This window comes from Canis lupus, chromosome 24, assembly GCF_011100685.1.
Source record: "Canis lupus familiaris isolate Mischka breed German Shepherd chromosome 24, alternate assembly UU_Cfam_GSD_1.0, whole genome shotgun sequence".
NCBI lineage: Eukaryota > Metazoa > Chordata > Mammalia > Carnivora > Canidae > Canis > Canis lupus.
In genome coordinates this window covers 31,856,432-31,869,343 of record NC_049245.1, presented here as the reverse complement: position 1 = coordinate 31,869,343, position 12,912 = coordinate 31,856,432, and the positions used below count along the sequence as shown (strand labels likewise).

General features: G+C 50.3%; 1 protein-coding gene across 8 annotated transcripts in view; it reads right to left on the bottom strand.

Moving 5' to 3' along the window:
- L3MBTL1 (L3MBTL histone methyl-lysine binding protein 1) overlaps nt 1-12,780 on the bottom strand; it is a 32,733-nt gene extending 19,953 nt beyond the window's left edge. For all 8 annotated transcript variants that reach the window (XM_038572346.1, XM_038572348.1, XM_038572347.1 and 5 more), the window contains exons 1-7: nt 12,727-12,780; nt 6,593-6,745; nt 6,205-6,431; nt 5,752-5,893; nt 5,348-5,498; nt 5,080-5,212; nt 4,360-4,444 (exon numbers count right to left, since the gene is read on the bottom strand). In XM_038572346.1, coding sequence (XP_038428274.1) covers nt 4,360-4,444; nt 5,080-5,212; nt 5,348-5,498; nt 5,752-5,893; nt 6,205-6,431; nt 6,593-6,728 — 874 coding nt within the window. In that variant the 5' untranslated portion in view covers nt 6,729-6,745; nt 12,727-12,780. The remainder of the gene's footprint in view (nt 1-4,359; nt 4,445-5,079; nt 5,213-5,347; nt 5,499-5,751; nt 5,894-6,204; nt 6,432-6,592; nt 6,746-12,726) is intronic.
- Between the last annotated feature and the right edge of the window lie 132 nt (nt 12,781-12,912).

Sequence of the window (12,912 nt, the reverse complement as noted above, 5' to 3'; positions counted from 1 at the left end):
GAAAGCACACATAGTAACAAGAGAAATAAAAAAGAGGATATCTACATATCCCACAGACTTTAAAAAGATAAGGGGAGTATTATGAACAACTTTACATCCTTCTGATACATTTCCTTCTTAATCACCCAGTTCATGCCTACGTCTGCACACCAGTGAAACTGTTCTCTTGAGACCCCAGGGCCACAGTCCAATGACTCATTCCTCAACTCTCTTGATCTCCATGTGCTACAACTCCCCTTCCAGCTGAGCATTTTCGTCTTGCTGAGCTCTCTTAGCTGGATTTTCCTCCTCTTCTCTTGTTGGCAGTGATTCTTCTTTCCCTCCCCTAAACCCAGCTACTCAGTGGTGAATCCCTGGAATGACAGTCATTCCCTCCCATTTTCTCTTTTACTGTTCACTCTCTTAGGAAGTTCCTTCAGAAAAAAAAAAAAAAAAAAAGGAAGTTCCTTCAGCATTGCTTCAGTCATTTAGGTAGAGATAATCTGCAAATTATTGGTTCTAGTCAGACTTTTCACTACAAGGTCAGAAAATGGAGAGCAGAAAATGTAAAGAGAAGAGCAGAATGCCATGGTTAGGGAATAACCAATCACAAACAGTCAGCAGGGTGCCAGCCATGTGCTGGGTCCTTTCCTACAGATATATGTCTGTCTTCACCTCTTCCACAGCATGGCTAGCCAATTCATAATTAGTTCATTTTAAAACAGAAAACTTAATCAAGAGACCGCTATTTGTGTTCAACATATACCTTATATGGATCCATGCCTGGGAACACCAAACTCACGAGGCTGGGCTCCATAATGCTATGGTCTACTCTTTACCTGGCCTTCAGTTTCTAGTAAGTATAAATGGACCTTTCTGAAAACCTAACAGAAGCCATGGACCATCTCCCCAGGAAAATAAACAGTTCACAGAATTTTGAATGTAAATTTAGATTAGGGACCTTGATTAAGAAGGCATTTATAAGGGATCCCTGGGTGGCACGGTAGTTTAGCGCCTGCCTTTGGCCCAGGGCGTGATCCTGGAGACCCGGGATCGAATCCCACGTTGGGTTCCGGTGCATGGAGCCTGCTTCTCCCTCTGCCTGTGCCTCTGCCTCTCTCTCTCTCTCTCTCTCTCTGTGACTATCATAAATAAATAAAAATTAAAAAAAGAAGGAATTTATAAGAGATATACTGATTAATGACTTATATTGAATCACACACACATTGAATCACAACAATTTGCTGCCCAATTCCATATGGCACTCCTCATATTTTAATATAAAATGTGTTTCTCATATATAATTAAAAATGGCACGGCTCTGAATAAATATTTTTCCAAAGAAAATACATAAATGGCCAATAAGCACATGAAAAGATGCTCAACATCATTAGCCATCAGGGAAATGCAAATCAACAACCATAATGAGGGCCACCTGGGTAGCTCAGGAGTTAAGCATCTGCCTTTAGTTCTTTAGTTTAGTTTAGGTCACAATCCCAGGGTCCTGGGATTGAGTCCCACACCAGGTTCCCCACAGAAGAAAAAAGTGGAAGCAACCCATACACCCACTGATTGATAAATAAAGTGTGATACATCCATACAATGCAATATCATTCAGCAATAAAAAGGAATGAGGTACTGATGCATGCTACAATGTGGATAAACCTTGAAAATGCTGTGCTAGGGCAGCCCTGGTGGCCCAGCGGTTTGGCGCTGCCTTCAGCCCAGGGCCTGATCCTGGAGACCCAGGATCGAGTCCCACGTCGGGCTCCCTGTGTGGAGCCTGCTTCTCCCTCTGCCTGTCTCTGCCTCTCTCTCATGAATAAATAAATAAAATCTTTAAAAAAAAATAAATAAAATGCTGTGCTAAGTGAAAGAAGCCAGTCACACATGGCCATGTATTATCTGATCCCATTTATGTGAAATATTCAAAATAGGCAAATCCATATCCACAAAAAATAAACCTGGGGTTGCCTAGGACTACAGGAAGATGGGTGGTCTGGAGGGAATAGGTACAGGGTTTCTTTTTGGAATGATGGAAATGTTTTAAAATTAATTGTGGTGATGGCTGCACAATTCTGTGAATACACTAAAAACCACTGAATCCTACAAGTCAAATGGGTGAATTACATGGTATATCACTTACAATTCCATAAAGCTGTTAAAAAACTGTACTTTGTAAAGATATGTAAGAATTACTAACTGCAAAAAATGGATAAAGTGGACATGATCAAAATGAAAACATTTTTCTCCTTAAAAAACACCATTTACAAAGGAAAAAGCAAGCCATAGACTAGGGGAAAATATTTGTAACACATACAACTGACAAAGGACTTATATGCAGAATATACAAAGAATTAACAATAAGAAGATAAACAACCCAATTAAGAATGGGTAAAAATGAAAAAAAAAAAAAAGAATGGGTAAAATGTGGGGTGCCTGGGTGGCTCAGTTGGTTAAGCATCCGACTCTTGAATTCAGCTCAGGTCATGATCTCAGGGTCATAAGATCGAGCCCTGTATTGGGCTCTGCCCAATCTAAAGCAGGAAGTCTGCTTTAGATTCTTTCTGGCCTTCTCCCTCTGCCCCTCCCATTCTCTAAAATAAATAAATAAATCTTAAAAATAAAAAGAGAGAGAGAGAGAATGGGCAAAAATCTATGTCTAAGGTAACTATAGGGAGGCAGAACAGGATGCTTGGAGGACTGCTCTGAATCTGAAAAGGCTCTAACAAGTTGACCCTGAAGAATGCCACCACAGATACCTGATGTGGATGTGGGCAGAATGAGAGGTGACACAAGAATATCAGAATTGCTATTAATGACTAAATATATTGTGAAGACTTTTACCATGGTAAGAAAATTAATCCTCACACAAAGCGGTCATTGAAAAGACAAAGCAGATACATACGAGAGAGAGAGAGAGAGAGAGAGAGAGAGAGAGAGAGAGAGAGAGAGAGAGGGGCTGAGTACATACGTGAGTTATACAGCTCTAACTCTTTTTTTTTTTTTTTTTGGAACAGCTCTAACTCTCAAACTATTGGAACATTCCATCAGAACTAGATATGTCCTCCCTTACAACATGAACCCAGTAGCTAGCCATCCAACTGCCAAACAGAGTATAACATAAACTATAAACACAGGTTTTCCACACAGAGGACACTAAAGCAACCGTGCTACCTCCATCCCTCATGCTAGATTCTTCTGCCAAAAGACCCCAAAAACAAGTGGAAAAAAAATTAGCCATAAATGCAAATTTCTGTCAACTGATAGAGTATCTTCCCTTGAAAAAAGGAAAAAAGACAAAAGGGGGAAATATCCAGAAACCAATGCCACACCTATGTTCACAGTTGAGATGGCAAAAGGTATGAATCAAAAGATAATTGTGTACTGGTCAACAGGACCCAGCTAAAAGAATGATGGTTCATGAATCTATTTCCCTAAGTAAGACAAAGCAGTTGAGTGGTTAGACACTGTCTCCTATGAGAGCTATACTTTTGCTTCTGATGTGAGAGCCTTGGGTGAGAGACAGTAATGAAAATCTGGTTTGGTTGTGATGAGCAAAATTTCTAACAGGCACTACAGAGTTTGAAGCCCAGGACACAGACTGGGTTCCTCTGGCTGGTACTGGATCCATCAAGGCAGAATGTCCTAGGAACTCACCTCACCCTCTGGCTCTCTCTAAGATTCTTGCAACTGAACCATGGTCCGAGAGGAATTACCAACATGCAACTCATGCATTCATGTACTGATCAAACATTTGAGAGTCTATTCAACACTAGTCGCTGAGCTAAGCACCATGGATGCAATGATTAATAAAATAAATTGTTTTGAGGGAGGAAGATAGACATTCAACAAGCTGTTATAGAGTACCTAGATGATTACAAGTGTGATAAACGTTACTTAGCAATAGTTGACTAGAATCGAGAAGGCCTGAGGGCCAGAGCTGACTATTGAATGGCCTCTGTTCCCTTTCTTAGAACCAAAAGGCCAGAATGGGGCCTCAAATAGCAAGGTCAGTCCAATGACCAGTACAAACTTGCTCATACCACCAAAGGGAAGCAATGCCATGTGCTACCAAAAACTGTTTTAATCTTTGGATTCTGAACCTGAGAGTGAGGCCTATTCACAACTGGATAACAGAGGATAAACAAATACATGATATATTTCCCCCAAATACACATATGCTAACGCATAAACCAGAAACATTGTCTCTCTCTCATTTTCTCTCGCTCACACGCAAATTTATACTCATCTATATATGTACCATCACATACATGACCCTTACTCCCAGCCTCACACCTCCAAAAGTGTATACACACATCACATCAACATACACACACACACACACACACACACACACATACACAGAGGCCACCATACCAGGCTGGCTGTTGTTCCACTCCTCACTTTCTGGGGTGCTAGCAGTCGGTTGTCCCTCTGGATCCTTTCCTTCTTCTTGCTTCTCCTGTAGGAAGGCGAGCCTGATTCGTGTCCTCATGGGTTGAGGTGAAGCCTCAGACTTTATTCCAGGCCCCTGCCTGGCTGTTTGGTCACATGGTGTACTGTCCCAACCAAGTGGAATTCCTTCTAGGCTACCAGCAGGAACACAGCTCCAGCAGACAACCTCCTACCACGTGGGTGCAAACTCACATGAGCATACAGCCCCTAGTTACACGGTCTGACTGTAATCCTCCTCATTCCTCAGACCTGCTGTGTGTTGATTTTACTTGCCCACTGGAACTTTCATGCTCTGCCTCTTCCAGCTTCTCTGCAACAGTCTCTGCCTCTGGCCTCGTGACTGGATCCAGTGATGGAGCTTTCCATCTGCCTACACATCTACTTGGGTACTGGTTTATGTGAATGTGATTTAGCCCTGACACTAGACAGAGATGGGAGCCCCAGAAAAGCAAAAGGGTGATTTAATCATTTTCCTCTAACCAAGTACAGGACCTGGATCAAAACGGGACCCTAAAATACGATGACTGACTCATCATGTATCTCCTCTTGCCTGGCCCTACCACCTGGATTAATGGAGAGGACAGTGGGCATTGGCATGTAGCCTCTAGCCTCCCCTTCCCCTCCCCACTGCCCTCTTCCTACCAGGGCCTCAGGCTCTGACTCCTCCTCTGATGGGCTGTGGTATTCCCTGCGCTTCCTCTTCTTCATGGGTTTGAGAAGCTCAGAAGTGCTGGTGCAGGAGTTCTGGCCTGAGGAGTTCTCCACGATGACTGACCTGAGGGACAGAAGGCCTGAGAGAAAGAACCTCCCACCCTGCACCACCCAGTCCCTCTCCTGAGCCCTGAGCAGGAATGGTGAATGCCCCCCCACCCCAAGGCAGAGCAAGCAGGGTTGCAATCCGCCCCCTCACCGCTCTTGGAACAGCTGGGGGCAGTCATCTTTGGAGGAAGCAGGATCTGGACCTGCACTTTGCTGAGGTCCACACTCCTGGCACTGACAGGTGCCATCCTCTTCCGGGGGGTTCTGCGGAGGGTCTTCTGGAGGATCCTGGGGGAGGTCCGCTGTGGGGGCCAGAGGGGCCTCAGGCCTCGCAGCCACACAGCCGCGCCCAGGCTCCGCCCCCCTCGGGCTCCCCTGGACGGGCGCCCCCACGGCCTTCTCCCCTCAGGACAGTCCCGGGGTGGACCTGCAGAACCCAGGCCAGCCACCCCATCCTCCCCTCCCCAACACGCCCCCCGCCCGTGAAGACCCCCCAGGGAGCTCCGGCCCGCCGCACCCGGGCAGGGCCCCAGCCTGGGGCCTGGAGGGTCCTACCCGGCGGCTGGGTGCCCGCATCGCCACCTCCCGCCGGGGCCTCGCGGTCTTCACAGTCGGCCACACCTTCCGGCCGCAGCTCGGGGCTCGGGGGCTGCTCCGCTCCCACCATGTTCAGCGGCGCGTACTCGCTTATCCGGAACTGGAGCGTGGGAGGGTCTGAGGCCGGGACTCCCGCCCCCTCCGGCCCGCCTCCGAGCGGCAGGGTCCCCGCCCGCCGCCTCACCCCGCAGGGCTCGGCTCGCGGTGCCTCGCGCAGGCCGCGCCCCCAGCAGCCCGCCAGGCTCCGAGCGCCTCCACGCAAGCTACGCGGCTCGAGTCCCTCACCCGGAGCCGCCCCCGGGGGCCTCCTCGCGGGCGCCCCCCCGCCCCGCCCCCCCGCCGCGAGCCCCGCCCCGGCCCCGCCCCCCCCGCCGCGAGCCCCGCCCCCCGCCAATCCCCGCAGACACCGACCCGCAGGCCGCTCCCAGGAGGCGGGGCCGTGGCCTCGGTCCACTCCAGGAGCCGCACGGTGGCGGCGCTGGCGCTGGCCGCAGGCTCCGTGCTCAACTGCGGCAGAACGGTGGCCGTGACAGGTAGGCTGCCGGCCACGCGCTCCGGGGCGCCCACATGGATCGGCTCCCGCGGAAAACAGGAAACATCCAGGGCACTGCTGGGCAGACCAAGGGTGGCTGAGCCGGCTGCGAACAAATAGACAGACATGGCACAGGTGAGCCTCGTGGCCCCGCCCCATGCATGTGTGTAGGCAGGTGAAAGTACGTCCTTCCCGGGATCCACACCCGCTCAGGCAGGTAGGTATGGGGATGCTCCCCCCACCCCGGGGGCCCCTGGCTTGGCCCACCTGGGATGATGAAGGCGGTAGCCGGCAGGTGAGAGCCGGAACCTGGGCTGTCTCTGGCCACCAGGTGCACGTTGACCTCTCCTGTGGAGGGCCCCTTCAGTGTCCTCAGCATCTCCATTTCAGCATTCCCCTCCATCCTGGTAGGCCTACAAGCTGAACACAACCCCCACGATGATCAAGGAGGAAGGGGGCTTTGAGGAGGAGCTGGTCACCCTCATGCTGGCAACCTGCAGAGGAAACCCTCAGCCCTAAGGAAAGCAGGGTGTCTTAGGAGAATAACATGAAGTCTGGCTCCTGGCTGTAACCAGGTCACCCAGGCAAGGGCTCTTGCCAGGCCCTGCATCTCCCCCAGACTCTGGAAGATGGGCATGGGTGAGGGTGCTCTGTAAACTGTGATATACAGAACTGACTCTGGGAGTACGTCTCAGGTCAAGGTTCCATCTGGCTAGCAGTCATGGCATAGCCCAGGCTAAGTCCAAATTCCTCTCTTCTGAACCCCTACCCCAGCTCCACGAGAATCAATCTCTTCTTCCTGTGGGGGTTTAGAGCCCTCAAGTATCAGGTCGGGTTCTCTCTCACTCGTAAGGTCCATTTTCCTGGGAGGTGATCCTCTCCGATCACATTCTTTTGTTTGAGAACCCAGGTAGTGCATGACTTTAGTATAATAAAGCAAGGGCAAAAGAGGTATTGAGCAAGTAAATACATGGGGAGAAAAAGAACTAATGACATAACAAGTATAGTTAATATTTATCATTTACTTAACTCCCTAAATGTATTGGCCACTGTCCTAATGCCTTACCAGCACTGTCCAGGAGAATTTTCTGTAATGATGGGAATGTCTCATGCCTACATTGCCCAACAGAGTAGCCACTAGCCACATGTGGTTACTGAAAAGTGGCTGGTGTAAAAGAGCTGAATTTTTCAATCTTAAATTTAAATAGTCATGGTGCCCATAGTCACTGTATTGGACGGTAAAACTTAACATATATTAAAATTGGCCTGTCGGCTGCATCTTCTTTTTTTTTTTAATTTTTATTTATTTATGATAGTCACACACAGAGAGAGAGAGGGGCAGAGACACAGGCAGAGGGAGAAGCAGGCTCCATGCACCGGGAGCCGGATGTGGGATTCGATCCCGGGTCTCCAGGATCGCGCCCTGGGCCAAAGGCAGGCGCTAAACCGCTGCGCCACCCAGGGATCCCTGCATCTTCAAAACACATCTCAAAGTCTGACTTCTGTCCAGCTCCTTGCTGCCATGCTAGTCCCAACTGCCATCAGCTCTCCTTGGACTTCAGAAACCACCTCCTACCTCATCAACCTTCTTCCTCTTTTGCCCCCGCCCCCAGTCTACTCTGGTAAGAGAAAGCTTAAAAAATGTAAACCAAATCACATAATTTCCCTATCTAGATTCTTTCATAGCTGTCCACTGCCCTTGTCAAAGTGCTTTACCCTATAGAATCTGATCCCTGGGGCAGCCCGGTGGCTTAGCGGTTTAGCACCTGCCTTTGGCCCAGGGGGGGATCCTGGAGACCCGAGATCGAGTCCCATGTCAGGTTCCCTGCATGGAGCCTGCTTCTCCCTCTGCCTGTGTCTCTGTGTCTGTCTCATAAATAAATAAGTAAAATCTTAAAAAAAAAAAAAAAAAAGAAGAATCTGTCCCCTGTCTTCCTCTTGGACTCCATTCTCCACCACTCTTCCTCTGTTCTCCACCCCCAACAAATACTAGTTTCCTTCTACTGATTAACAAACATATTCCCACCTCAGAGCCCTTGATCCGTGTTCCTCCCTCTGCTTAGAATGCTCCTCCCCAAGCTCTGGCCTGGCTGTCCACTTCTAGTCCTCCACACCCTGGCTCAGTGGTCACCTCAGAAGAGGCCTTTCCTGGCCAGTCAGTTTAAAGCAGCACACCCTTCACCCACTCCACCACTGCTTATCCTACTACTGTGTTGATTTCCTTTGCATCCTTCATTATAACCAATAACAATCTTCATTTACTTAATAGAGTTTGATTGGTCATCCCCATTGAAATGGAAGTTCCATGAAGGCAAAGATTGTATCTGTCTTGTTCACTGCTATTCACTCAGTATTTGTTGGGCACACAGCAGGTGCTAAATAAATGTGTTGGATTTCAGTAATTTCAACTTAATAAAAAGCTCTGTATGTGTGATTGATACCTGGTTGCTTTAAGGTGTTAGCAATACTTGAAAATGGCTTCTGGCATACAGGTTAAAGGAAAACATGGCCTCTGCTCAAGACAGACTTAGGACAGTGTGAATCTCAGCTCCAGCACTTAACACCTCTGATGCTGAGTAAGTAGCTTACTCGATGTGAGCCTCAGTTTCCTTGTGTGTAAAATAAATGCAGTAATGATATCTACCTCAAAGCGTTCTGGTGAAGATCACATGGGAAAAACATGTGGTCTTGGTAGCAGCAGGCCTTCAACAAACACCAATCTACTCCCGTTTAACAGAAATTCCAGGGGGTTTGGTAGCTTCCGGTGGGTAACGATAAAGTGGAAGCTGCTTGTTGGCAAAGTCGGCTTGGACAGGTTGCTATCTCTCCAACCCCCCTCCCTCCTGCTGGTCTTTCTTGTGCACATTTATTTTCCAGCTTTTCCTCCCTAAAATACAGAGTCCATCCTCTATATTATATATAATCAGGCAGGCAAAGGCTAAGTAGAAAACCTGATTAATGAAGGCAACACTCAAACCAAGGTGTTTCTCGTTAAAATTTTATAAAATAGAATTCCCTGAATTTCAATTCTAATTATTTTGCTTTGTTGACGTACTGACGTAAGTAACTGACGTATCACTTTAAGTTCTTTTAAATAGCCAATCTTTTTTTTTTTTAAGATTTTTTATTTATTTATTCATGAGAGACACGCAGAGAGAGAGGCAGAGACACAGGCGGAGGGAGAAGCAGGCTCCTCACAGGGATCCTGATGTGGGACTAGATCCCTAAACTGGGATCATGCCCTGAGCCAAAGGCAGACGCCCAACCATTGAGCCACCCAGGCATCCCAGAATCAATCTCTTTATTCAAAACCTTGGCAGTCACTAAGAGTGAGTGTGTGGTTACTCCTGGAAGAACTCTGTTCCTGTTTCAAAACCTCTCTCATGTTTCAGGTGTGTCCAGGAAGGCTGGCTGAGGGGACTGCCCTGCTGTGCAAGTCTGTTGCTCTTGTTTCAGCAAACACTGGAGGGCCAACGAGGTGTCAGCTCCATTCTGTGCTCTGGGAATACAGTCTCAAACAAGACAGAGTGCTCTCGTGAAGCAAATATTGGAGAAATAAGGGGTAACGTTGGGCTGGAGATGTAAATTTGAGAGCCATCGTGTAAAGCTGGCTTTTAAATCCACAGAACTGAGTATAAAGAAAAAGGCAGGAGCTTTGGAGCTCACCAAGATTTATAGGTTGGGAAGAGGAAGATCTGGTAAAAGAGCCTGCTGTCAGGTCGGAGGGGATCCAGAAGAGTCTGAGCTTCTGGAGGACACATGACGGAAGTTTTCAGGACAGTGGGACTGCTCAATGGTGTGAAATGCCACTGACAGATCAAGTCAGGTGAGGGCTGAGAGCTGACCACTGGGGCAATAAGGAGGTCCTTAGAAACCCTAACAGGAGCCACTTCTGAGGAGCTGTGGATACAAAAAAAAAAAAAAAAAAAAAAAAACCGATCCGGGTAGGTTCTAGAGACAGATCATGGATTAGCTCAGTATTTGTTGGGCACCTGCTATGTGCTAGGTACTATTCTAGGCAATGCAGATTTGTCAGTGAACAAAACAAATACCTCTGCCACAGACTCTATGTTCTAGCAGGGGAAACTGACAAAAAGGATTGCTCCTCGTAGAGAATGGGAGGAAGGGAAGTGGAAACGATGGGATGAGCAACTCTCTCAAGGAGTTGTGCTGTGAAGGAGGAGAGCATGGAACTGGGGGACATGTTTGGAGAGTGATGTGGCCTCACATCACTGGAAGGGGTGTGGGTGTTTGTTGGTTTGTTTTTAAATAGGAGATGGTACAGCAAGTTTTTACCTGATGAAAATGAGCCTGTGGAGAGGAAAAAAACGGACAGTGCAGGGGGAAGAGAATAATTCTAGAAGACAAGTCCTTGAATATGCAGGAGGAAAGAGGATCCAGTGCATCTGTGATGTTGGGACCCAACACATGTACTTGCGGGCTTCTGACTAGCAGCACCTACTGTTTCTGTGCTCTTCCTCCCCAGCTAGACCATGCATTCTTCTGAGGCCTATAACTGCTTTCTCTGTGATTTGAATTCACTCTTCCTCTCCTGCTGCCTCCCCTTGTGTTTCCAGCTCAAGCAGCATTTTGATAAACATTGTCTCACTTGGTACACACACAGTGGCACAACCATTCTCAAATGGCTCCCAGGCCTAAGCCAGGTCCCAGGAACCCATCCACTCCTATCCCTACAACCTGGTCACACCCTCAGAAACCCACTAATGTGTCCTCTGCGTATATTGTTCCTTTCCACATCCCATAGGTCTGCAAAAATCCTAATCATCCTCCGAGATCCGCCTTGAGTGACACCTCTTCTTTGAAGCCTTCCCAGAATCCACCCCACCAAAGTTAATCATCCCCTGGGCTGTGCTCCACTCCACCACAGTCTAACTATGCATTAACTTGTCTGTCTCCCCCATGAGACCGAACAAAGCAGTTGATGTGCAAAAAGCCTGACAGAGAGGCTGCACTCAACAAATCGTCACCGTCACCAAATGAATGAATCAGAGAGCTGGGAGTAAAAAGTAGTCAACAAAATAAGAAACGATGGTTTTGAATCCATAAAAGGTCTAGCCATTCTTGCCTTTGGGATTAAAATACGATCTCCCCTGGCTGTGCTGCTCAGAGGCTAGGCGAGGAGGGGATAAAGTGGGACATCTCTGCTGCCCTGAAGGTTGTCAGCTTCCCTGGGAACTGCCCTCAGCCAGGGAGCTGCCTCGCCCAAGTGCCCTCTCCTGGAAGCAGCCATCCTGTCAGACTAGTTGATAAGGGGAATAAAGGCCTCGCCCCCCCTGGCCTCAATTTGGTGTATCTCAGCAGGGCCCTGTCGCCTCCAGAGCTTCCCTTGGGACTGGCTGAGGCCTCTGTTGGGACTACACTGGCTGTCCCAACCTCTGCCAACCACATTGCCATCTTCGCTGTCCTACAGGTGATATTCCCAAGGGCACTCCAGTAAACCTGCGCCCACATCTCCCTCTGGGAGTCTGGTTCCAGGGAACCTGACCTAAAACAGCCATTGGGTCCCGGGCCCAGCGCGGCTGTCGGGCACATAGCACTTGCTCAGTAAATATCTGTTGAATGAGCGTGTCCCCGTTTATCTTCTCGTCGTCTCTCCGCTAAGGTTCCTCCCAGCTGCTTGCCGCTCAAGGCCTCGAATACAGCAGACGCTCACCCAAAGCCCTGGCTCTCGGTGTCGGGGGTGGGGGGCTGGCGCCCCGGCACCTCCCCGCCCCGAGCGCACCCCAACACACGCAGACGCCCAGCGCCACGGAGCGCCACAAACTTGGGGCCTGCCCCCCGCGGCGGCGGCCGGGCGGCGGGAGCGGGCGGGCCGGCTCCGGGGTCGGCGCCCTCCGGGGACCAGCACCCAGGGCGGCGGGCGCGGCGCCCACGGGCCCGTCGGCTCCGCGCAACGGTTACTTTTTAAAAAACCCAAAATGGCGGAATTCTTTTTATTCTTTCTCTTTGTGGCAAAATAGTAATAATCCCATTTCCCGTTACAAAAATCGGAAATCAACGCTAGGAAAAAGAAAGTTTGCCAAATGACCCATTTCCCAAGAAACCCCGAAGCCCGCCCTCTACACCCTCCGTCGTATTAATGAAAAACTCTTAATTGACTGCATTTCGCTACCAGCAGAGCCGCCGCCTCCCCCGCCCGCGGTCGCCCCCGCAGCCCCCGCCCCCCGCCCGCGCCCCTCCGCGGACCCCCTCCGCCCCGCTCCCCGCGCCCCCTCCCCAGCCCGCGCCCCCCGCCGGCGGCGCTCGCCACGGGCCGCGCACCGGGCACCGCGCACCGGGCACCAGGCACGGGCGGCGGGCGGCGGGCGGCGGCGGCGGGCGGCGGGCGGCGGCGGGCGGCCTTCCGCACCCCGGGCCGATCCCCGCCGCGGACTCCCTACCTGCGAGGCCCGCCCGCGGCCGCCCGGCGCCGAGCTGCCTCCCGAGCCCCGAGCCCCGCGCGCCGCGCGCCTGCGCGCACAGGGGGCGGGCCCGTCTCCCTGCAGGACGCGGGGCGCCGAGCGCGCGCCGAGCCGGGTCGCGGGGCGCGGGCCGGGCCGCGGGGGCCCGGGGGCTTCTCCCCCTGC